The sequence below is a fragment of the Sorex fumeus genome, unplaced genomic scaffold (assembly GCF_029834395.1).
Source record: "Sorex fumeus unplaced genomic scaffold, SorFum_2.1 ptg000177l, whole genome shotgun sequence".
Taxonomy (NCBI): domain Eukaryota; kingdom Metazoa; phylum Chordata; class Mammalia; order Eulipotyphla; family Soricidae; genus Sorex; species Sorex fumeus.
The window spans coordinates 1,604,501-1,629,685 of NW_026606234.1; the positions used below are offsets into that span (position 1 = coordinate 1,604,501).

The window sequence follows — 25,185 nt, forward strand, 5'->3', positions numbered from 1 at the left end:
GGTTGTCTTTCTGGCCCTCTGAACTCTGATGATTATTAATTTGTTCCTCTTGAATTCACCCAAAGTTCTCTGTTAGCTGCTCCCTTATTTTGAGGCTTTTTCCCATCTTCTGCTATTGTCTGGAGGTTTTCTGCACCTCATTTGGCGCTCTCTGATTCCATTCTCAATGACTGTTACTCTGCTGGTGAGGCCTTCCAGTGAGTTTCTCCTTTTGCCTAACAAGATCTGTCATTTCTGTTTATAGTTTTCTCATTTCTGCTCTCATATCCTCATGTGGCTGACTGGTCCATTGTTTCTCTGAGCTCATTAAAGCCCTAAGCATTTCCAGTCTTAAGCGCTTTTCAGAAAAGTTTTAAGTACATGTTACTGAGTCCTCAGGATCACAATCTTTACCCACTACCCGTGGTGGGGCTCTGTGCTCTATACTGTGGCTCCTTTTGTAGTCTGGGGGTGTGCCTGCTCACTTCACTCTTGGCGTCCTTCCTGCTGCCAGAAAGATCTCTGGAGTTCTATTGACGGGTGGAGGATGAGATTAACTCGAGGCCGCACTAGTCAGTGTGGGCTCCGGGCACACAAGCACTGGGACCAGCTATGGGGATCGTGAATCTGCCTTTGGATGGTTGGTTGGAACAGCTTACCCAGCGTATCTGCTGGGCATTTGGGGGCCTCTCCTGGACGGTGGAGAGTAACACAGGCTCAGGGCACGCAAGCATTGGTACTTGCTGTGGGACTAGTTCAGTGTTTAGGCACAGTCCACCCACCCGGTTCTGACAAGTGGATAGTACTTCCCCTACCCCCAACACACACATACACTCTCTCCTGAGCCAGGATTTTGGATGACAGAAGCACATAGTATCCACTCTGGATCTCCACTCCAGTTCTCTCATGCTCACTGGGCCTCACACTTCAGCACCAGCATCAGAAGGGCCTGACACCAGCAAAGTCCTCACTCAGGTTATTCTGGCAGAGGTGGGATCTGGCTAGACCTGGTGATGCTCAAGTTCTACTCCTGACTCTGTGCTCAGTGCTTGTCCCTGGCAGCGCCCATGGGACATGTGGTTCTAGGATGGAACCAGGATCATTCACATGCAAGCAAGTGTCTTACCCCCTGCATTATCTCTCCAATCCACATCTTACTTAGAAAAAAAAAAAGCAACCTCTCTATTAAAAAACATGCATTGCTGGAGAATAAACATACTTTTCCTCACCTGAATGATGGAATGAGTCCTGATGTTTTTAGTAAGCTGTACACTTTTGAGAGACCCAGGACAGCCTCACCAGCCCCTACCCCAACTCGTGTAAGGCAGTTGCCTAGGCAGCGTGAGGCAAGGTGCCTGGTCTTGCTGTGTGGACAGTGGAGGAGGTCGGTGACCAACAGCATCTCCCTGTGACCATGCCCAGCCCCATCCTTATGCCCTCAGAACCAGCAGAACCACCTAGCACCATTGCTGTGCCTCCAGAACCACAGGACCATTCCCAGTCCCACCCCTGTGTCCCCCAGAACCGGCAGGACCATCTGGCTTTGGGGGTATTACCCCCGATTTTCTCCACAGCCTCCCCACAGCCACTTTCCTCACAATTACCTTCCCAGACCGTGTTCTTGCCATGGATCACTGGGAAGAAAGAAGAGAAAACAAATCCTTTCCATAAATTTCCACAGGAGCCAAACAATTGCTCCCATCTCTGAAGGACTACGTGGTTTGCAGAAGGACCCGCTGAGGCCTAAAGGAAAAAGCTGCCTTGCCAAGGCGGAGTGGGGCCAAGCTCAACACCCCTCAGAGATGGCCACATGCAGCCTGGGGGCCCACAGCAGCTGCTGGCTTCCGTGCTGGGGCCAGGCTGGGTTTTAGCTGTGGGCAGCAGCAGGGGCGCAGGGGTCCTCGTGGTGCAGAGTGGGGGTTCCGGAGTCTAGCATGCGGAGCCTGTGTAGGCCTGACCGCCTGACCCACTCCCAGACCCAGGATGACTGTCCTTTATTTTAAAGTTAAAACTGGAGATGAGCAAAGTGGGGTGGCATGGGGAGCTGGAGGTTCCCCTTCTGGTTCTCAGCCAATCCTGGGACGCCCCCACTCAGCAGGGATGGAAGCAGTGGAAGGTGAACATTCCTGGACACTGTGGCATCCGAGGTCAGTTCCAGTCCAAGCACCGACCCGTGTGCCCCAACAGAAACAAAGTTCTCACCGCCAAAAAATGGCTGCAAGGCGCATGGTCGGATGCTGACCAATCCACCCCACAGTCGGCACAGGTGTTGTGACTACTGGGGCATTGCTATGCCCCGTGTCCAGTGCACCAAGTCAGACAGGCAGAACTAGGAGCTTCTGTGCAGAGCCCCAGGTGCCCCCCAGGTGCCCAGGTCCACAGCAGACTCAAATAAATCAACAAGACCTAGAACCACTAAGTGGGTCACAGGGGAGAGCTCAGAAACCTCTGAGACCCCCAAGCCCATCTCAGGCACTGACTGGTGAGGAACACCTGGGGACAGGGTGGTAAGTACTCAGAGGGGGGTCGGGAAGTGTTCTGGAAACACTTCACAACCTGCAAATTGTGAAGTGACATTCCTCCTGGTGTGAAAGGCAGAGGCTGCAGGCCAAGCAAGCATGTGTGTGTGTGTGTGTGAGCTTGCGCGTATGCATATGCGTATATGTGATATGTGCCTGGGTGTACATGTGCGTGGGCAAGTGTCCACACTTGCGTGCAGTCTTTAAACACAAACAGTTGAGGATAACAGCATGTGCACACAATGCTGCTTTTGAAGACTGTGACTCAACCTACTTCCCATAGAGCCCTGGTGACGAGTTCGGGACTTGAGCTGGAAGAGCAGAGGGTCAGTTTGCTGGCTAGCCCATGGCCAGCCAAGGGGTTGCGGGTACTGTGGCTGTTCAATCCCACCCAGCAGCTGGGTGAAGGTACACTGCAGGATAACATTGGGTTGTCCTTTCTCCCTTGTTACAGGGAGTGCTCCTAAAGCAGCTCATTCCTCTGTGTTTGTTGGAATGCAGCTCCAAACATTTCAGGACGACATTGGCATGTCCTGTTTCCCTTGCCACAGGGAGCTCAGGTTTACCACAGTGCTCCTGAGGCACTTCCACTCCACTGTGTTTATCTGTAAACTCTTCTCTGTGCTCTCTTCCCCAACCAGTCTATCGCCTTTTTCCCTAATCAGACTCTGTTAATTTGTAAGGTCAGATTCCTCAGAAATCTATGATTTTATATGTATGAGTGAAATACTGCCTTTCTCCTCTCCTTATATCTTTGAATAGTTTACTTTAAAGAGATGTCCTTTTTGTATAGACACAGGATGACAGTTAATATTATGCTTTTGTAACTTCGGATTTAATTGGCTTTGGATATTATTCCCTCCCGGGCATCTGCTTTCTTGACTTAAGCCTCAGTTGCCCTTAGTTCCTAGCACCCCAAAAGCAGGTCCCGACAAGGGACTGAATGGACTCAGGGCAAGCGGTGAGCTACCCTGGCAGCGAAATGGGCCAGGCCAAAGTGCCACGATACTCAACTATAAGTTGAGAGCATGGTCATGGACAAATGCTGTCATGATCCAAAAGTAACGACGAGACTAGGACCCTGCTAGGGATAGGAAAGACTAATCTGGCCCGAGCACTGTAGTCTGAGACCAAGATGACCCCAGGAGAGCAATTCTACAAGCTTAATGTATCTCTTACTGTGTTCATGCAAAATGATTAATATTAAGTAAGTAAAGGCCCTCCCGTTGATCATCGATTTGCTCGAGCAGGCCCAGTAACGTCTCCATTGGAGACTTTGTTGTTACTGTGTCTGGCATATCAAATACTCTCAGTAGCTTGCCGGGCTCTCCGAGAGGGGCAGAGGAATCGAACTCGGGTCGGCCATGTTGGCTGCGTGCAAGGCAGACGCCCTACCCGCTGTGCTATCCTGTTTATATGTTTTTTGAACTATAGAGAGGAGAAACACACCCATAGTTGGAATTTCAGTCTTGGGACAGTGTCTTGCTGGATGAGAATCTGTCCTAGAAGCTTCCCCTGAGGGAAAGGCTTTAGCTCTGTTGATTGTATGACCACACCTATGTGTAAGCCCCAACCCCTCTTCTTGGGGACTTAACTAGGCTATAAGGGGGGCTGGGTGAGCAAGAGGAAGTATGAAGTCGGAGCCAGGAGGAGAATGAAGAGGGATTCAGAAGGAGGATGAAGTAGCATGGGGGAGGAAAAAGCTAGGGGAGAATTAGAGGAGAATGGAGACGGGAAGGGAATAAACTGCAACTGACACCAACCAGCCTAGCCCTCATTCCTTCCTTCACCTGCCCATCGCCATCGACCTCCCCGGGGTGGGGTAAGTGGCACGAGACTACGGAACGCGGGCGGTGGGAGAGATAGAGTACCGCTGCCCCTTTAATGAATATACAGCACACCCTGAAATCCTTCCCACATTCACATCTGCCATGATGTCTTGGAAAGTGTCACTTCACTTATTTTTAGTGTTAGGTCTAAAGTGGGTTCAGAAGCTTAGAAACTTGGCTCAGCATTGAACAAAGGTGTGTGGGCTTGGAGTACAGGGCTATTTTACAACAGAAGTGCAAACGCCAACTCCTGATGCTGCCAGGGCTCTGATTCCAACACTGACCTCAGCCTGGTCCCTGCCTGCTAAGGGCCTGCACCCAGGGGTGCCTGGCTCACACCCCTCAGACACCTCACACATCTCAGACACCCTCTCTCCGGAGTCCCAGAGGATATGCAGACTCTGGTCCTGGGTCACCATTCACAGGCCCTGGTGAAGTCCCTCAGACGGCCCCTGATCTCTCTACAGGAAATGAACATCAGCCCTGCTGCTGGGCCCGGGGACAACACACCGACACATCATCAACTGCCTCTGAACCCACTACCCACCCCAGCTTGCAGATCCCAGCCCTAATCCTAGCCCCTGATCCCAGCCCTGATCTCAGCCTGCAGATCCCAGCCACTGATCCTAGCCCTGATCTTCTCCCCTGATCCCAGCCTGCAGATCTCAGCCCCTGATCCTGGCCCTGATCCCAGCCCCTGATCCCAGCCCTGATCTCATCCCCTGATCCCAGCCTGCACATCCCAGTCCCTGATCCCAGCCTGTAGATCCCAGCCCCTGATCCCAGCCTGCAGACCCCAGCCCCTAATCGTAGATGAAGTTGTGTACTCCTTTAAGAGTGACAGCCAGTGCCAGGGCACAGGTCCTGCAGGACGTTTGGTCCCAACGCCACCCTCCTGTGAGGCACCAGCGCTGCTGGGCGGTCCGGGCCCCTGACCAGCAGAGCAACAGAATGGTATCATGAGGAAACAGCTGTGACAGTGTCACCGACTGTAAAAGCTTCCACCGAAACAAACCCAAGATTAGAATCACCTTTAAGGTGAAAGATCAAATGCTAAAGAAACTGTGACCTCCAAGTCACCATCCGACTCTCCCATCCCCACCTGCCTGTGGTTGGTCATTTCCCACAGTGGTGAGCAGTCAGATCCCAAAAACTCCACCTGTCACACCCCACCACGCAGTGGGCAGTGGGCTGTAGTACCCTAACAAGATGCCTTGGCCAGGAGAGTGGCCCAGTCCACCCAGGTACTTCCCAGGGTGACTCTGGCCCTGAGACAAGGTCACTCCATGGACACAGAAACTGGCCTCGCTGCCTGTGTGCATAGGCTCAGAGGGTGCTGGGGTCCACACCCCAACAGTGGATGGCGCATGGACCCCCAAAGGGTGGTCTGGAGGTGCATGTTCAGACACAGGGACTTCTGGAGATCAGGGACATGTGACTTTGCACATGAACTGCCCTCTCGACATTGATTCCAGGGGTCGGGAGGCGCCATGGACAGCCTGTGTGCATGCTGGGTCCCACCCCTACCCTGAGCACAGTGCAGAGTGAATAATATCACAAAACAACAAATAAAATCAACTGTGGTCCCAGCAATACACGGTCCCTGGTGCAGGAGTGACTGTGCACCAAGACAGAATAGTAACGATGAGTGTAATGACAATCTAGACGCCTGACCCAGCCAGGGGACAGCAGGAGGCCTTGGAGCAGCCACACTCGTGACTCCTGAGCAGCCACCGCAGTACCCCTGCCCCATCCACTTCCTCCTTGTTCCTCCCTGGGGGCTTTCTCAGGCACGTGCTGCCAGTGGAGCCCAATGCAGGCCAGCCAGCAAGGTGGATCTTGGTGGGGGGGGGGGGGGGGGCGGTCTTCTGCAGTGACCACATGTCCAAGTGGCCACACAGCCACTGCCACTGGCTGGGCCAGTGCCTCTCACGGTGCATCAGTGCAGGTGGCCGCGTGGCTGCATGTGGGCCTGTGGGCACTCAGCCCCAGCCCCCATCCTGCTGGGGAGATGGGAGATGGGGCAGCATTGCCCACGACAGGCTCGCGGGGGACACGGGAGCACAGCAGGGCAGCGGGAGGAGCCTGGCTGGCACAGCTGTGGAGCTCTGCTTCACTAAGACCCGCACCCATGCCCATCGGGCCTCACCCTTCTCGATGCTTCAGTGACCTAGAACTGGGGTAAATACGTCAAAGAAAGAGAACAAACATGGACTTTTCTCATTGGAAAGGTTCTGGGCGCTGTGCATGACTATAAATACTGTTTTCCCCAAGCTCCACGTGAGCCCAGAAGCCCGGCTCTCGCTGCCCTTTCACCCTTTGGTGAGGCCCAGGTGCCCATGGGCCCCATGGCTGGGAGGAGACGGGAAGCACTGAAGCAACCCCTCTCCTGACACACAGAACCCCCGAGCTCCCCCAGCCTCTCCACACTGCGGGGTCCACAGACATGGGTCCAGCAGCAGCCCAGAGCACGGCCTACACGTCTCTCCCCGTGACTTTCCTCCCTGCACTGGAGAGCCTCTATCACAGGCTGGGCGCAGCACCTGCCCACCCACGGGGCTGCCAGCTTGCGCCTGTCTCAGAAAGACCAAATGGATGGATTTCAGTGGCAAACCGGGATTCCCTCCTGCACGGCCCAGCACAGCAGCAAGTGCGGCCCCTGGAGCACCCACTGTATGCCCCCCCCGGCCCCGCAGCCCTCGAGGGGCCCCTCAGCACGCCCCCCGGCCCTACAGCCTTCGGGGCCCTGGATGGGCAAAGCTGCCAACATGCCTTCTGCACTCATTCCTCATGGCCTCCTGGAGCCTGGCACCTGCCGCTCGGGGCACAGAGCGTCTGGAGGGCGGGCACCGCCCCTCATGCTCGGGCAGGGTACACATTGCAAACCGGGAACGTCCTTGTGTGGAGTCCGGCCATCCACGGCAGCAGAGGCCTGAGGTCTGCTCGTCAGAGTCTCCGCCCCGCCTGCCCGCCCTCGAGGCACTGCAGGGGCTGAGGGCAGGGTCGCCACTGCCGTGCCCCTCCCCCGCTGTCCAGTATGAGGCTCTCTTTCCACCAAGGAGAAGGAACCTGGGACGGGGAGCCTCGGCAAAGATGCTGAGTCCCAGACAGTGCTGGTGCTCCCCAGCTGGAGAAAATGGGGTGCTCTGAGTAGTGAGATGTGTGTATATGTGTGTGAGAGAGAGAAAAGTGGACAGCTTAAGGGGAGAATGAAACATATGAGTGGACAGTGAAAAGTGGGCAGTGTGAGCGGAGAGTGAAATGTGAACACTGTAAGTGAAGAAGTGAAATATGGACAGTAAAATGTGGACAGTTTTTTGGTTTATAAGTGGAGAGTGAACCGTGGACGGTGAACTGTGGACTGTGTGAGTGGACAGTGTGAGTACGTGGGATGGCAAGTTAACCCCCAGGGAGAAAGGGGGCAGGTGTCAGTGGTGGACAGGGGCGAGGGTGTTGCCTGGGCAGGCCTGGCCCCCACCCTACCAGGCATGCCTGCGGCCAGGCCTCGGGCCCGCCGCCACACCTGTATAAGGAAAGTGCCTTCCGTGGCCAGCGGCTGCAGGTGGGTGCCTCTGGGGGCAGGCAGAGATGGGGGGGGGAGCTGTCCGGTGGAGCTGCAAGCTGCAAGGTGCGAGGCCCTCGCCTGGAGGTCAGACTGTCCTGTACTCCTTTTATCTGACAAGATAGGAGCGATTCCTTTCTGGGGCCACACAGAGTACACCCAGCCACTCAGGGGTGCCCACCCAGGTGCCCAGTGCTGGGCGTCTCGGGAGAGCCCCTGTGTGTGTCTGGCTGCAGGCGGACAGGTGCGGCCGCTCTGTCACACTGGCCTCAGGTTCCTCCTGGCCAGGGGCCACACCTGTGGTGCTCAGGGCCCACTCCTGGCTCTGCACTCAGGGATCCCCTGATGTGGCTGGGGACTTGGATCAGGCACGTGCAGGGCAGGTGCCCGCCCCGGTGGACTATGGCCCAGGCTCTTGCTCATGCTCCTGGCCCACTCCGGCTGCCCTGGGCTTCTCAGAGACAGCTACTCATTACTCTAGCTTCAGCTACCACGAAACCTATCATTGTCACGCTCCCTTCTGTGACCGCAGTGTGTAAGTTGCGAGTCTAAAACGTTCGCTGGGCTAAGCCGTGACTTTCCAGCAAAAGGAAACAAACATCTCAGGCAGAACTAAGAGCGAAGATGGGGGACCAGAGTGCTAAGCCCAGTTAATGTCACATGTGAGCTTTATCGGTTCAACGTGGGCGAGTCCTGTTTGCCTCAGAATGTGTTAAAGATTAAGTGACACGAATGTCCTTTGATTTGTCTGACACACAGGAAACTCACCACGTTGGTCTCTGCTGCAACCTTGCAGCTGGGCACAAAGTGCCTGGACTCTGGAGAGCTGAGCTGCCCCCGGGGTCAGGTACCCTAAACCGCACTGCTGGGCATTGTGGGAGAAAACTGAGTCACAAGTCTGCTGTGCCCACACTTCTTACAGCATTTCCCAAAACACAACAAAGGCTTACACAAGCTCCCGGTCACTCACAGGCGCCACATCCAGGATCCTGTGCCCGGTCCAGACATGCCCAGGATGCTGTGTCCAGTCATACCAGGGACCCCATGCCCAGCCATGCCTTGAACCCCCTGATTTAACCATGCCTGGGATAGGTCAGCAGTGGTTAGTGGCGCACTGAAAGGAGGCGGGGACGGGAGGGGACCGAGCCCCAGGGGGAAAGGCCTGTCCCGGAGGGCAGGACATCCGTGCCCTCCAACCTGGCTGGCCCCTCTGCCCTTGCAGGAACCTGTGAGCTCCTAGGGGGACCACAGGAGCCGCACCCTCCAGATGAGCTGCACACTTGGCCTAGCCCTGCTCTGTGCCACAGGAAAGGGGGCAGACCCCAACTCCCACGGCACCCCACCCCTGGAACCCTCCTACCCCTCCCCGTCCTCTGAGCATCAGAGTGTGAAGCCATGGCCACTTCTCCATGTGTGACCTGTCCCTGTTCCACAGTGCCCCTGGAGGCCTGTTGGGGTGTCCCTGCCCCCTCAAACAATGTCCCGCAGAGAGTGCAGGCAAGGTGACACCAAGGGCAGAAACACAGCCAGGAAGGAGGGTCCGATGGGCAGGGGCGGTCAGCTCACACGCTGCCTGCAGGGACACAACATCCACCCTTCCCTCCCCTCCTGTGTGTCCATCCATCTGTCCACCTCCTCCTGGGAGCTGTCACCTCCAGCCACCTCTCACCGGGAGGCACCTGCCCTGGCCTTAGTGTGCACAGGCCCCGCGGCCACCCACAGCCTCCCTTCAGGAAAGAGTTCACACACGGGCTCAGACCCACACCCTGGTAAGGACCCTCCAGCAGGCCTAAGTGTTTGCCTTGCATGCGGCCGACTAGGGTTCGATCCCCGGCATTCCATATGGTCCCCTGAGCAACACCACAAATAAGTCCTGAGTGCAGAGCCAGGAGTAACCCCTGAGTATCACTGGGTATGACCCAAAAGACAAACAAACAAAAGACCCAGAAGGTCCCATGTGTATTTCCCAGGAAAATGTGTCTCATCTCCCAAGCGTCTGTCGGGGTCAGAATCAGGAAAGAAATAGGAATGAGGACAGCATGGGATCTGGGCAGCAGAAAGCGAGGGTCTGAGGGAGGGGGAATTGAGGAAGAAAGAGAGGGAGGGATGGAGGGTGGGCAGTAAGGGAGGGAAGGGTAGCAAGGAGGGCAGAAAGGGAGGGAGGGAGGGAGGGAGCCAGGCCCACTTGCTGTAAAGCGCAGAGTTGGGGAGGGCGGGCAGGAGGGCAGAGGGCAGGAGCAGGTGTGGAGCTGGCCTGGGTGCATCTGCGCCACTGACCCACACCTGTGCCGCACAGCAGGCCAGTCTACACAGCAGGGCTCGGTCCTGGGGCTTCTGCAGCCCCCGTCTGCCCAGGTCCAGGGGCCACTGAGCCCCCAAGGCCAAGGCAGAGTCAGAAATGGCAGAGCCCGTCTGCTCCCTCCGGGTACCAACTGTAGGGTCACAGGGAGACAAGCACAGGTCACGGAATCACCTGAGGGTGCTGGGCTCCAAACCATCATTCATCTGGGCTGGGGATGTGGGAGGAAGCCCAGACGCCCGTGGACCCAGCATCTACACCATGGCCGGGGTGGGGGGGCATCCTGACATAGCAGGTCACAGTCGGCTCACCCCGGTCCACTGGGAGTCCAGGTCCAGCACTCCTGCCCCCATCTCCAGCAGTGAATGGAGCAAAGGTTTGTGCAAGCACACTTGGGAGCTGGATTAGGGTCACACGCACCCCGGGAGCTGATTAGGGTCACATGTGTACCCCCACGTGCTCCCTTCCCCGCTCACAAAGCAGAACTCCGGCGCCCTGCAGCGCGCACCTGGCGTAGCCCCACAGCCCCGCGCACCTGGAGTACCTCCACAGCCCACGGCAGGTTCCCCCATAAGCTCCCACAGAACAGCAAGTCCTGGGCCAGCAGCCCCTGGGCACCTCTGCCAGGGCAGGCAGGGCAGGGCAGGGCCCACCCAGCCCGCACCCAGCCTCCAGGCTCCACGCTCAGGAACCCTGTGCCCCGCCTGCTTGCTTGCTCCCTTCCTCCCAGCTTCCTTCCTGCCAACGACTGGCATTCCTGTGGAAATGTCACCCGCGGGACATGCGGGGAGGGTCACCGCAGTCCAGATAAGATGCCCCCAGGACAGGCGGGAATGCCCGGAGCTCTCTGGGCTGAGTCTGGTCCTGCCCTGATCTGCAACCGACACGCCCACACCAGCACACACCAAGGGACCAGGTGGGAGCGGCCCCGGGCTGGGTGGGTGGGACTCGGCAGCCCCGGGCTGGCCCAGCGAGCTCGGGTGGGTGGGACTCAGCAGCCCCCGTGCCAGCCATTGCCGTGACCTTGCCGGTGCTGCGTGTGCAGCTTCCGGTGCAGGAAGATGTCAGAACGGCGTGGCCGCGGGTGGAGTGCGGGACAGGGGCAGGAGGCAGCGGCAGGGCCAGGCCAGCTCTTCCTGCCTCTCGCCGCTGCCCAGGCCCCGTCTGGGGGTCAAGGACGCACTGGCTCACAAAGGACACCACAGCCTTGTTCCGGGACCCACCTCGGGGCCAGGAGCCGCACCTCCTCCCAGCTCCTAGCAGCCGCGCTCGGCAGAGGCCCCGAGGAGACAAAGGGCACCCTTGACCCTGACCCTCCTCCGGGCCGAGCTCAGGCCGCTGGCCACTCGCCTCATCCACATGCCCGGCTGCAAACTTGGGCAGAAGCGTGGGCGGCGGCCGCGGCAGGCGCCTCCCACCTGGACGAGGCGCAGCAAGGGGCGGGCCTGCCCAGGGTGACAGCGCCCACCGCAGCTCCCCCCCTCCCCCGACCCTGTCAGGGCTGGCAGGGCTGTGGTCGTGGCAGGTTTCCGAGAGAACGTGGGTATAGCCCTGACCCCGCGCCCCACTGCCCTGCCCGGGGCCGGCTCAGACCTGCAGCCACGTGCAGGACTGCGGAGAACCTTCCGTTCCTCAGACCCCCAGCACGCCACGGGGGTGCGGCCGGCAGGGCGGCTGCCAACCCCTCCCAGAGCTGGGGGGCCGGGCCCCCTCCCCACAGGGCCAGCCACTCCTCTCCTTGCCCCCAAGGAGAAAAGCCCCACGCGCGGGACCCCACACCGGGGCACTCACCACAGACTGGCCAGAGGAGCCCCTCTCGGCGGCACCTCTTGGAGGGCAGATGGAGGAGTGTCCTCGCTGGTGCCTGGAGCCGGCCCGGCCAGCGCCCAGGGGCCCGGCCCACGGCAGCCGTCCCCGCCCGCCCGCCCCGCGCCCCAGTCCCAGCCCCAGCCCGGAATCACATTCCGCGGGGAGTGAGCAGATGGTGGCTGCCATGGCAACCAGCCCGGCAGGCGATTGGTGGGGGCAACTGCCATTCATTGGACAACAATCCCCGTCTTTGTGCCGCCTGCAAATCCCGCGGGCGCCGCTGAGCACGCACGCACGGGAGCAGGTGTCAGCCGGCAGCAGGCCCACCACCAGCCGGCTCCACCCCGAGGCACAAAGCCCACGGCTCCCAGGACAAAGGTCACCAGACGCCTACTGGCCGCACGGGGTCCAGTCAGCAGCCCGGAAGGCCCGCAGCCGCAGTGTGGGACCCTCAGCTTCCCATGGCGCCAGGCCCCCAGGGCAGTCTTCCGAGCCGAGTAGGGTCCCTTCCCTGGGGAAACACGTTCTCAGAAGTCGCTGTTCCAGCAGCGTCCCACGTCCACCCCAAGGCCTGTGCGGCTCCATTCCCACCATGTCTGCGGACTTGGATGGTGGGGGAGGCACCGACATATTAATTTCCCCCCAGAGGCTTAACTGACCACGGCACTAGCAACCGGGCACAGTTCCCCTGGGTCACAGCTCCTGCTGCGCTTCCCACCCTGTCAGTGCAAGACAGCAGCCGTCAGGGGCAGGGGGAGGGGGCGAGGAGCAGCCACCCTCAGACAGACTCCGCTGGGGCTGCTGCGCTGCCCCCGGGGCCGCAGTGTCTCCATCCACCACTGTCACCCCACGGAAACAGAATAGAGATGCAAATGAAATGAACAGACCATCTCCTCTCGTCGCAGGTAACATGGTTCTATTCCCAGGCCAAAGAACAAAGAAGTGGAGCGGCGCGTCCTGGCATTTAGTGAGGTGGCCACATGCAGCCCTGTGCTGGCGTCCGTGAGGCCGCTGGGGAGGAGGCGGCTGGCTGAGGGCTGGCGGGAGGCACGAGGCCACCTCCCTGCCCGGAACCAGGTCCCTCTGGCTCTGAGTCTGCTCACCCGGCAGCACCACACACGGCAACGCTTATGGGACCAGGAAGAAGGTGACGGCTCCAGGGACAGGTCCAAGGACCAGTGCCACCGGAATAAACACCAGTGAGGGGCAGACACCCACAGGCCATGGCCCTCCCTCATGTCCTAAGCTCCAGATCCTCCACTGACACCCCCAGACAGTAATGCCTCCAACCTGCTGCCAAAACAGATCTTCCTCCCTCTCATCAGGAGCCTCTGGGAAACCAAGGCCCAGCGCTGGGCCCTAGCACCCCCTCCTGCACCCCTCAATGCCCCCAAGGCCCCCAGAGGAAAACAGTCTCCCTGTCGCAGACGCCACACCCCAGGGCAGCACACCCAGCCAGCCCAGCCCTCCCACCACCTTGATCCCCAGCCCGGCTCCCTGTCCCTGTCCACAGGTGGGGACCAACGCCAAATCCTGTTCACACAACCAGCTGGCACAGGTGGGCCAACCCTGAGTGACCGCCCCCAGGTTACCTAAGGCTGGCACAGGAGGGCCGATCCTGAGTGACCGCCCCCAGGTCACCTAAGGCTGGCACAGGCGGGCTGACCCTGAGTGACCTCCCCCAGGTCACCTAAGGCTGGCACAGGAGGGCCGATCCTGAGTGACCGCCCCCAGGTCACCTAAGGCTGGCACAGGTGGACTGACCCTGAGTGATCGCCCCCAGGTCACCTAAGGCTGAGTGGAGGGCGCCTCACACAGCCCCACAGGGAGCATGAGCTAGACCCCTGGGTGAAACACTCTGGGTGTCTCACTTAAACTCAGGTGTAGGGGCCGGGGACTGGGACCCCCCTCGCACACAGACCCACAGGCTGAGCCTCATTCAGTCCAGAGGAGCCCGAGGTGGGGCTCGAGACACGGGGGCAAGCACAAGCCTCCCAGGTCCCGTCCCCAAAGCTGTCCTGAGGCTCCGTTCGGCTGACCCGTACACACATGCTTGGGGTGCTGGGAACAAAGAGGCCACCATGGGCAACCAGGGCACCTGCAGAGCTGAGGGCCGTGGCTGGCACCCAGAGCCACGTCCAGGAGTTGCAACACAGTGCCCATGGCCTCGGTGCCAGGCCCCAGATGTGACTCATGGTCACGGGGACCCCACAGAATGGGCCCACAAACATTCCCGAGATAAGGAGGTGCCAGGCACCGAGAGAAAGGTTACTTATCACCTCACCCCTGGGCAGTGGGTATGGTGGGCCTCAAGTGAAGCCAAGGGCAGATGTGTCCCTGTCCCACCTGCTGAGACTGTCAGGGGGTGCTGTCGGCTGGAGCGGGCACCCCCATTCCTCCTGCCACGACTCAGCTGAGCAGGGCCAGGGCCAGAGAGTAAGAACAGCAGGACCATCTGGGGCCATGTGTGCAGGACACACCCACCCCTGCCCGCTCCCAGGCTGCTCCCCACAGGGCCACATGGAGAAGGAGACTCAGGCTCGCACCCAGCGACCCAGGCTGGACCCTGCCTGAGACACAGGACGCAGTCCTAGGGAAGGCTGTGTGTAAGTGTGTGGGTGCTGAGGGGTTGTGTGTGAGTGTGAGCTGTGGGACTGTGTGTATGCAGTGGGGTTTGTGAGTGTGTGCTGTGGGATTGTGTGTGAATGTGTGTGAATGTGTGTGTGCTGTGGAGTGGGCTGTGAGTATGTGTGCGCTATGGGGTTATATGTGAGTGTGTGTGTACTGTGCAGTTGTGTGTCTGCTGTACGGTTGTGTGTGTGAGCTGTGGGGTGGTGTGTGGGTGTGTGTGCGCTATGGGGTTGTATGTGAGTATGTATGTACTGTGCAGTTGTGAGTGTGTGTGCTATGGGGTTGTGTCTGCTGTGAGATTATGTGTGTGTACTGTACGTTGTGTGTGCTGTGGGATTGTGTGTGTACTGTGCAGTTGTGTGTGCTGTGGGATTGTGTGTGAGAGTGTTTGCTGTGTGTGCTGTGGGGTTGCATGCGTGTGCTGTGGGGTTGTGTGTGTGTGTTGTGCGGTTGCGTGCATACATTCTGCTCCTGGTGAGGGGTCTGGGTTGGAGATGGCCCCTGGACCCCCCGGGCTGCACCCTGGCTCCCAGGCCCACATTCCCACAGCCCTCGTCCACCACAGCTGGGACCAGCCCTCTGCGGACTCCCTCCTCGGTGCCCACTGGGAAATCAGCTACTGCTTGAGATGTGCCAAGTGGGCACCCCAGGAGATGGGGTGCAGCTGGGGGCACCTGTCAACCTCTGTCCCGCTCTCAGCCGCTGTCTGGGTCCATGGAGATGGGCAGGAGGGAGACAGGGGTGAAGGGTCAGCTATGAGGTCCCCCTGTCCCCCATAGATGGGAGGGGCACGCACGGGCCCTGGGGCAGAACTGGGCAGCGGCTCTTGTGGATATGGGCAAGCTGGGGACTGAGGCAGTTCAGGAAGGACAAGGCAGCCCAAGGGAGAGGCCACAACTGTGATCCCCACAAAACATGGCACCACGCCCTCCCGCTGGGTACAAAACGGGGCCCTGGACCCGTACCCCGAGACATGAAGGTGAGGAGAAATAAAGCTTCTGGGAACACTCTGGAAATGTTCTCGGGTCTGTGTGGGCAAAGGGGTCTCAGGCGAGCAGAGCTCAGTCAGTGCCAGTGGGCATGGGCATTCATGGGAGATCACTGGGCAGGAGGGAAGGAACCCGCGTGCGGCCAGCCGGGGCCTCCTCCCCTGACTGAGGGCAGCACCCCGCCACGTAAGAAGCTGGCAGACACAGGGCTGCTGGTCTGTGGAAGTGCGCGGAGCGGAGGAGGATCACAGAGACACACAGGGCCTGACCCAGCCCCCAGCACGCAGTCAAATGTCTGAAAAAACCTGGCAAGGGGTGAGTTCAAACAGACCCGTCTCGAACCCCGAAGGCACTCTCGGGAAGGACCGAGATAGGGACGAAGCACACCCACAGGTCACGTCGGTCTGCAGTGAAACAGGATCCCCTGCCATGGCCATGAGAAGACATGGATGGCCGGAGGACACCTGAGCGGCCAGGTGGGAGGTCCCGCCCCACCCACAGGCTGCCACCTCCACCTGACAGGCACAGTCTGGCCATTCCGCAGACCGGACGCAGTCGGGAAGACTCAGCCGCCGGCCAGTTGGAGCAGGACCTCACATTTCACAGGCCTGCCTATGGAAGCCGTCCCCCTGCCCCCCGGATGGTGCCGGGAACAGGCAGCTGGCATAGCCCTCGAGGCTATGCGCATGCATACTCTCCATCCCATACACATTCAGTGTCCTGGCACAGGGCCGGAAGCAGCAAGGTGGTCAGGGCACATGCCTGTGCCGAGCCCAGGTTGGATCCCGGACCCCACATGATCCCCCAGAGGCGCCCAGGGCTGAGCAGCGGGAATAAAACCCACCCCCCCGCCCCTGCCCCCACAAATCTAATGAAATGAAACCTGCCTCAGCGCCCGCTTCGACAGTTCTACCAACAGCGTCTGCCAAGAACTCCACCCTGCCAGGCATCACCCTCCCGGGCAGGGCACAGAGCAGACTCGGCACCGTACAGTCACGCAGAACCAAACCCCAGACCAACCCAAGGCCCTCGGCAGACCCGGGGTGAGTAAATGCTCCTTCCTAACCGGCCATCACAGTGACAAGGACATTTTGCTCAGAGACTCACAGTGAAGGGAAGTGAGCGGGACTGAGGAAGAGACGCTCGCAGGCCCAGGGGCAGGGCAGCCTCGGCGGTGGCCAGGACTTAGCCGGTGCTGCCCTCCCACCTCATAAGCACCTGCCAATACACCGCTCACCGACGGTGATCCTCCGTAAGCAGGACAGCCTTGCACTGAGCACCACCCAGAAGCCATGACTGACCTGCACTGGAACACCATGGGAGCGGAGGAGAGGGGTCACACGCACAGACCACCTCACACTGGGGGCTGAAGCGGAAGAGGCGTGGGGGACAGGATGGCTCAGGCGAGGGCACGGGGCGTGGGGGTGCCACGCAGCCTCCTCCTGGCCGAGTTGGTGATCTGGCACTTGAGAGGGAAGTAACGAGAGCGAGTGTCCGCGCCCAGCCCCCGGCCCTAGAGAGGAGCGCGGGTACTCACAGCCCCCCATGCAGGCTTCCTTCCCAGTGGCAGGGAGCGGCGTGCGTCCTCCCCGGAGCGACCATGCTGGCTTCTGCGCGGAGGAACCGCCGACGGCTGCAGCGCCGTCGCCCACGCCCGGGGCAGGCCTGCAGAGAAGTGAGCAGGGGAAGTGCCCGTCGTTTCCTAACCGGCCAAGTGGCGCTCAGCAGCCTTGCGGCGCCTTTCAAAATGCCATGGCAGCGTTTCAAAATGGAGAGTTCTAGAACACCGGGGGTGGGGTGGGGGGAGACAGGGACCACACAATGCGGGCTGGGCTGGGTCCTGTGCGCTTTGAGGACAGGTACTGGGAGGTCTGGGAGGTCTGATGGAGGAGAGAGTGACAGGAAACGCCCTCATCCATTCCCAGGAGCTCCCGACGAGGGGCCGAGGCGGGCACAGCCTCACCAAGGTCCAGAGGCCACCAGGTGGCAGCAACCCAACCCCTGAGCTGGGGGTCAGCATCTGTGTCCCCCACCCCCACCCCCCGTCCAGATGAACCCGAGTCAGAAACCCCGCGCTTTGTCGCATCCTGGTCCAACTGCAGAGTCTCGCCTGCAGGTCACCTGGGCTGAACCGGGACGGTCACGGCACGGGGCCCGCCAGACATGACGGCGCACAGCTGCCTTCACTGAACCCACAGGGAGGCCGGTTGCTGACACCAGGGGGGAACGGGACCTGCTTGTGGGAGCACGGACAGTGACAAACAACAGCCAAGCTCAGGGTCGAGGGCTGCAGGGACTCTGTCACTCACGAACAGGCAGTCGGAGACCCTGCGTCCACCCAGAACGCTGTCCTCAGGAAAAAACGGGAAAACATGGCCAAGGCCGCAGCTCCCGGGACTCTGACGGGACACGAAAATCGCGGGTCACCTGAACATGCGTATGAGCATGTGCAGATGTGAGTATAGCTGTGTATGTGTGTGCTTGTGTATGGGGGTGTGTAGGTGTGTACAGATGCATGTACAAGTGTGTGTGTGTGTGTGTGTGTGTGTGTGTGTGTGTGTGCATACATGTTCATGCTTCTCAGCATGAATTCCAGTTCTTTGGTAAAATTTCAATCCTATACACTTTTTTCCATTTTCCTATATTTTTATTTATTTTTGCTTTTTGGACCACACCCAGCGATGCACAGGGGCTACTCCTGGCTCTGTACTCAGGAATTACTCCTGACGGTGCTCGAGGGACCATATGGGATGCTGGGAATCAAACCCCAGTTGGCTGCGTGCAAGGCAAACACCCTCCCCACTGTGCTACTCTCCAGCCCCTCCCTGTATTTTTAAACATAATTTATACTTTCTGTTTGTCTTTGAGTTATTATACCTGGCTCTACTCAGGGCTGATTCCTGGATCTCTGCTCAAGTTCATGCTTGGTGGTGCTCAGGGGGCCACATGTGGTGTCAGGGATGGAACCTGGGTCAGCTGTGTGGAGGACAAGCTCCTTACCATTGTACTGTCTGTCTGGCCCTCAGAAATATTTTTACTGACAATTATGGGCTGGAGCAATAGCACAGTGGGTAGGGCGTTTGCCTTGCACACAGCCAACCCGGGTTCGATTCCTCCGTCCCTCTTAGACAGCCCAGCAAGTTACTGAGAGTATCCTGCCTGCACAGCAGAGCCTGGCGAGCTTTCCATGGCGTATTCGATATGCCAAAAACAGTAACAACAAGTCTCACAATGAAGACATTACTGGTACACTCTTGAGCAAATCGATGAACCGGACGACAGTGCTACATTGCTACAGTGCGTATATGTGCATGGGTGTGTGTGTGTAGAGGCGTGCATACATGTATATAGGTGTGTATGGGTGTGTGTATAGGTGTGTGTACATATACATAGATGTGTACAGGTGTGTATGTCCGTGTGTATACAGGTGTGCACAGGTGTATGGGTGTGTATAGGTGTGTATAAGTGTGTGCATATGTGTATGAGTGTATGGGGGTGACTATAGGTGTATATATAGGTATGTGAGTATGTGTACATGAGTACATGGGTGTGTGCATGCTGTGTGCGTAGACGTATGGTCTTGGCCATGAGTCCCAAAATGAGCCATCATGGAACCCCCTGAAGTAGGGTTCCATCAGGACTCCATCAGGATTCTGCCAGGATTCAATCAGGATTCCGTCAGGATTCCGTCAGGATTCCGTCAGGATTCCGTCAGGATTCCGCCAGGATTCCGTCAGGATTCCGTCAGGATTCCGCCAGGATTCCGTCAGGATTCCGTCTATTTCTTGGGTAAGACTGTTGAGAGCGGGAGAAGACGCACTCTGCATTGAAGATTCTATTCAGAGAGCTCTGATTTGATGGAAACCTGTGAAAGCTCAGTGACATGGGCCGCATCCAGCAAGAGCGGGGGCCTGCTGAGGTCTGCAGGCAGAAGCCGGGGCTCAGTCCTGAGCACTCTGAGCATGGAGTAGCCTTTGAGCTCGCTGGGACTGACCCCAAAAACAAAGCATTAAAGGAAAAGGAGAAACACGTGGCCACGGGACCCTGCTACTGTCTTGCGGTGGCGTTTCCAAGCACTGAATATTCAGGACCAGATTGGTCCTGGGCCGTGTGCTCGGGACAGTGCTCTGATGGTGCTCTGGGGCGGGGCAGGAAAGGGGCCTGGGATCACCGTACGGGCAGGGGCGGGGCACAGGGGCTCCCTCGGTGTCCTGGCAGTGGTGGTGTCTACAGGAACTATTCGGGGGACCTGGCCCCCTGAAGCAAACCCACTCAGTGCCCATGTCCACTTCCGGTGCTGTGGTCGTGCTGGCCTTATCAGAGCTTAAGGCAGAGCTGGGGGAACTGTGCTGCTCGCTGCTATTTTTGCAACTTCCTGTAAGTGTAACTATTTCAAAAGAAAGAGAAATGCCTGAACTTTAGACCTGCGCTGGGTAGTAGCCACCGGGTGGTTCAATGGACACTTCAAGTACAGTGAATAGAGTTTTGGCTCCTGGACTGCTGAGCCCTGTCGCAGGCGCTCAGGTGAACACCTCGTCAAGAGCAGAGCACAGGGCAGTCGGTCCCGTGGGCCTGCTTGCCCCTAGCCCTGTTCAACATTCCCATTCCTGGCCATGGGAGGCTGTTTTGAACAAATGGGTGTTGTGTAGCAGTCCAGAGAGAACAAGCCCACTCGGCGGCAGGGGAGGCGTCCACGCTCTGGGCATAGCCTGGAAGGCCCAGACTGCGGGACTCACTCAGTGCTGGGCAAGCCCTCACCTCCACTCTGAGTTGCTGTCAAGGATTCCTCTGGAGAAGCCCCACGTTCTGGGGACTCAGATTGCCCTCAGGATGGACGTGGCTCTGCACTCGTCCTGAAGCAGGGCCGGGGGCAGGGCAGACCGCCATCCTAGAGGCTCTCCTGTGGGCGCGGAGACCTTCACACCAAGCCTCCTGCAGTGCAGACCAAGTGAATCCATCTCCCAGAGCCCAGTTGGGGGCTGGGTGCTGTGTCAAACTCAAATCCACCCACAGCTACTCTCCCTCACCACCAGAAGTGATCCTGAGCACCCCGGGCTCCGACCCAGAAACATGTAAGGAAAGAAGGGAAGATAGCCGAGTGTGTGGACGGGCCACTCTGACCCACGGAGCTCCACATACACACGGCGACATCTGAAGCCAGTTTTGGTTTCACAGTCCCAAAAGTTCCCCATGGCCTCCCCAGCACCACGGGGAACCGATTTCCGCCCTCCCAGGCCTCCCTGAGCACAGAGCGTCTACATGTGGGTGCTTGGGGCTGCACCGGTGGCGCCCAGAATCCCTCCTGGTGGCTGTTAGGGGGAACCGTGTGTGGCGGCCAGGACAAAATCTGGGTCAGCTGCACAACAGGTGGTGCCTCACTGTCTCTCCAGTCCTGACATGCACATTGGTTTTCAGAAGGAACTGAAACCCACTGACCCTGCGTTGGCAGAACCCTCTGTGCCAGCTGCTCCCACAGGGCTGAGATGTGTCCACAGGACACACTCCAACCTCCCATCCCAGCTGCACACACGGGGCTGAGACGTGCCCCCAGGACACATTCCGACTCCCCTATCCCAGCTGCACACACGGGGCTACAGCCCTTCGTGGAGGAAGAGCCACAGAACTTCCCCCATGTGACAAATGAGCTTTGCGGCTTCCGTCCTTGCAGAGCTGTCCCGGAGGGCGAGTAACCCAGGGAATCCCTGTTCCCAGGCCCAGGAGAAAAGGCGGCCCCCGCAGCCTCAGGCTGTCCATCTGGGGGGCAGACCCAAGAGAGCGCCCACAGCGCCCCTCTACTCATTCCCCCGTCCGGCCTGGGCACGCTGGCCTGGGGGAGGCACGGGAATCCAGAGCCGAGCGCGCGGCAGTTTATTCGAGAGCAAGAGACTGCTAAGACGTTCTGTGAACGCCCCCGTCAGTGCCTGCAGGTCCAGGCGCGACTCAGAGACGCTTCTAGAAGAGCTGGGATTTCCATGCCAGCGCCTGGTTCGGGACAGCTACGGGGACTCTGCTGGGGAGCTGGAAAGCTGCGGCCCAGACCACGTCCAGGGCAAAGGAGCTGCCGGCCCGTCCAGACCCACCTGGCACAGCACCTGCCCGCCCCGCCTGGCGCGAGTTGGGCTCTGCTGCCCCCTCATGGCCGCGCTGCACATCACACTCTCCCGTCCCGAAGGGCTCCCAGGCCACCACCGCACCAGGGAAAGTGCCTCCTCTCTTGACGGTGCTCGGTGCTCCTGGCTGCCAGACTGAACCCTGCTGCTCGGGCAGAGGAAGAAATGTAAGCCTCTGCAAGGCAAGTCCAGGAGCGCACACACACGCTCACACACACACACTCTCGCAGACACACACTCACACAGACTCACACAGATTCACACACATACACACAGACTCACGCACACACACACAAGACTCACACACAGACTCACACTCACACGCAGACACACACACACAAGACACACACAGACACACACTTTACACTCACAGACACACAGACACACACATTCACACAGACTCACACACAAGACAAATACACACACACATGAGACACACATTCACACAGACTCACACACAAGACACACACACATGAGACACACATTCACACACTCAGACACACACTCACATAACTCGACACACACAACACACTCACACACACGACACACATTCACACACACACAAGACATACACGATACACACACATTCACACACAAAACAGAGGTACATGCATGATACACACACATTCACACACAAAACACAGAGACACATGCACCCTTGCACACACATGCACACCGTCACATGCACTCCCCCCCACACAACACACAGACACATGCATACACCCTTACATGTATACTTACATCCTCGCACACACATATGTGCAACCTTCACACCCTCATGCACACATGCATATACGCACACAGGCACACATTCACACATGCACACACACAAGACACACAGACACACGCACACACACCCTCACACCCTCGTGCATACATGGACACCCTCACATGCATACCCCCACATGCACACACACACACACACATACGCACATGCATGATAATGCGTCTGAAAGGAGCCCACAGGTCTACATGCTCTGCAGGTCTACAGAACTTACACACCAACTGCTGCCCCCAGCATAAGGGAAGAGAGCCCCTGTCTGAGCAAACGGCCGTTAACTAAAATGCATGGGATGTTTCTCCACACAGAGTACCAGAAGGGGAGCACGGGCAGGCGGCCTGTGCCGACACCCCTGCTCTGATCCCAGTCCTGGGAGCTGCTGCAGGCGGCAGAGAGCAACGAGAACGAAGGTGAGGTCCAGGCACACGCCTGCCCTCCCGAGCCCGTGAGAAAACAGGGGTGAGGGTGTGCTCCCTGCTCCCAGCCCGGGAGCGCCAGCCTCGCCAACAAAGAGCAGCTAAGTAGGTCAGGGCAGCCCAGACAGAATCGGGGTCACCAGATCCTTCCTGAAGACTTTAACACCCCGTGACCGCGCCCAGAGAGGAAGGGAAACACAAAGAATCACAAGGGCCCTTGTTTGGTGAGGAGACGAGGGTGGGCAGAGGCGGCCGCTCAGGAGAAGTTTCCTGGCACCCGAGACTCCGGCCAACACCACGCGGGGCTCCTGCTGAAGAACGCAAGTGAGACCCAAGGGGCAGAGCAGACGCGCAGCCCAGAACCGGCAGTGGCACAACAGCGCCGAGGCTCAGTGCTGCTCAGTGCACCGCCAGGAGTGGCCAGAAGGCAAGGGTCAGGGAAGGTTCTAGAACAGCAGCCAGTGATGAAAGGACAAGCCTGGGTCCCTCCAATACCCAGAACACACTGTCGGAAAAGGTAAGAAAAGCAAAGCATGCATTTATAAAAACCTCCCACCCAGAATTCAACACAAACCCATGGCCTCAGACAGTCTGGAGAGGTGAGATTCTCAGGGCAAAGGAGGTCAAAGGTCTGAATTAAGGTGCTGCGTGGGGGAGCCAAGTTCCATCCCCAGCACCCCGGGAGAAAGTCCCACGCACGGAACCATGAGGAGCTCCCAAGTTATACTGGGTGTGCATCAGAGGTAAGAAAGGGGAAAACTATAGGAAATTCTCCCATTATTTCAGTCTGTGAGCCTAAATAATAACCCTGGGAACTATTTTCAGTGAAATCAGTGAAAAGAAAGTCTGGAGCTTTTACTTTCTTGTTTTTGACAAGTATTCAAGAGCATAGGGTGGGGCATAAGCATTTATTCCCAAGGCAGAGTCACTTCCCCAGGAGCCAATCTTGGGAGACCAGAGCATGTAGGAGCCCTGCTGCCGACCCCCCAAGCTGCACACACAAACATACACCAGGTGTGCACGCACACACACACAGGACACACTCATACACACATGCACACACACCAGGTGTGCACACGTGCACACGTACACACATGCACATTCACACACGTGCACTCACACGTGCACACACCAGGCACACATGCACACTCACGCACACACACTCACATGCACACACATGCATACACATATACCAGGCACACACATGCACTCACACATGTACATACACACACGTGCACACGTACTCCAGACCCGCTGCTCCGGAGTCTGTCTGCTCACAGGCTTCTCCTCAGCTCTCCTCAGCATAGCTGTTTTTCCTTGGGACCCCCACATCCACTGCCTGGAGGGTCTCACAGCGAGAGCACCTGCGAGGTGGGGCCACCTCCTATTTGCCACGGCCCAAGACCCACAGCCCCAGCTCCTGGGTTTGGTTTCAGATGGGAGGGCAGGAGGCACTGAGTGAGGCCGGTGATGGCAGGCACCCCCTTCCCGCACCCCCGGCCCCAACCCTCTCGCAGAGGACGGATGAGTGAACGTAGCAGTCACCACCACCCACACAGCACCTCCTGCCTCACTCTGCTCAATAGATGGGTCATGGTATGTGGCACATTCTAGAACCTTATGGGCATGCAAGAGAGAAGGCGGCCTCGGACAGGGAGCAGACACTGGGAACACTGGGACATCAGAGTGCACTCACGTCTCACATCCACCTCTGCGTGGATCAGTGACATCACAGCCATGCCCATGCCACACCCCTCTTTCTCTGAGTAAACTCTGACATCACAGCTGTGCCCACACCGCATGTCTGCCTCTGGGTGGACCCTGTGATGTCCCAGCCATGGGTGGCCCTGGCTCCCTAGGGGGTGCAGCCGTCAGAGGTTCCTGGTGCCCACTGACAGAATGCTTGGGCTCCAGCCCTGAGGCTCCAGCAACACTGCTCTGAGGCAGCCCAGGGGTACAGATGCACGATCCGGGGCTGTTGGGGACAGTCCGGGGAGAATGTTGGGACAAGCTGCCCACCACTGCCCCTCCATCCAGCGCCTACAGACTCAGCAGCTCGTGTGGCCCATGCCGCCCTCTGCCGGCCTGCGGGGGTGTGGTGGGTGCAGGTGCAGTACGGGCTGGAGGCGGGGGCGGGGAGACCAGCAGCACCCATGCACGCTCCTGCCAGCCCAGTTCTTCCCACTGCGGGGCTGTGGAGTCCGCAGCTATGGGGTTCAGCACATCTGGGGGTGAGAGCAGTGCAGGAGGTCAGGGGACAA

General features: G+C 58.6%; 2 protein-coding genes across 3 annotated transcripts in view; one reads left to right on the forward strand and one right to left on the reverse strand.

The window, feature by feature from the left end:
• Nucleotides 1-25,185, forward strand: part of PKP2 (plakophilin 2) — a 219,915-nt gene that overhangs the window by 99,631 nt on the left and 95,099 nt on the right. The gene's annotated exons all lie outside the window — the stretch shown is intronic.
• The window catches only part of FGD4 (FYVE, RhoGEF and PH domain containing 4), an 83,353-nt gene that overhangs the window by 46,973 nt on the left and 11,195 nt on the right, over nt 1-25,185 (reverse strand). Inside the window, exon 1 of one of the 2 annotated variants that reach the window (XM_056107783.1) lies at nt 17,155-17,173. The exons of the other annotated variant lie outside the window; for it this stretch is intronic. Within the exon in view, the coding sequence (XP_055963758.1) occupies nt 17,155-17,164 (10 nt within the window). The 5' untranslated portion in view covers nt 17,165-17,173. Of the gene's footprint in view, nt 1-17,154; nt 17,174-25,185 lie in introns of those variants that run through there. 2 annotated transcript variants of the gene reach the window in all.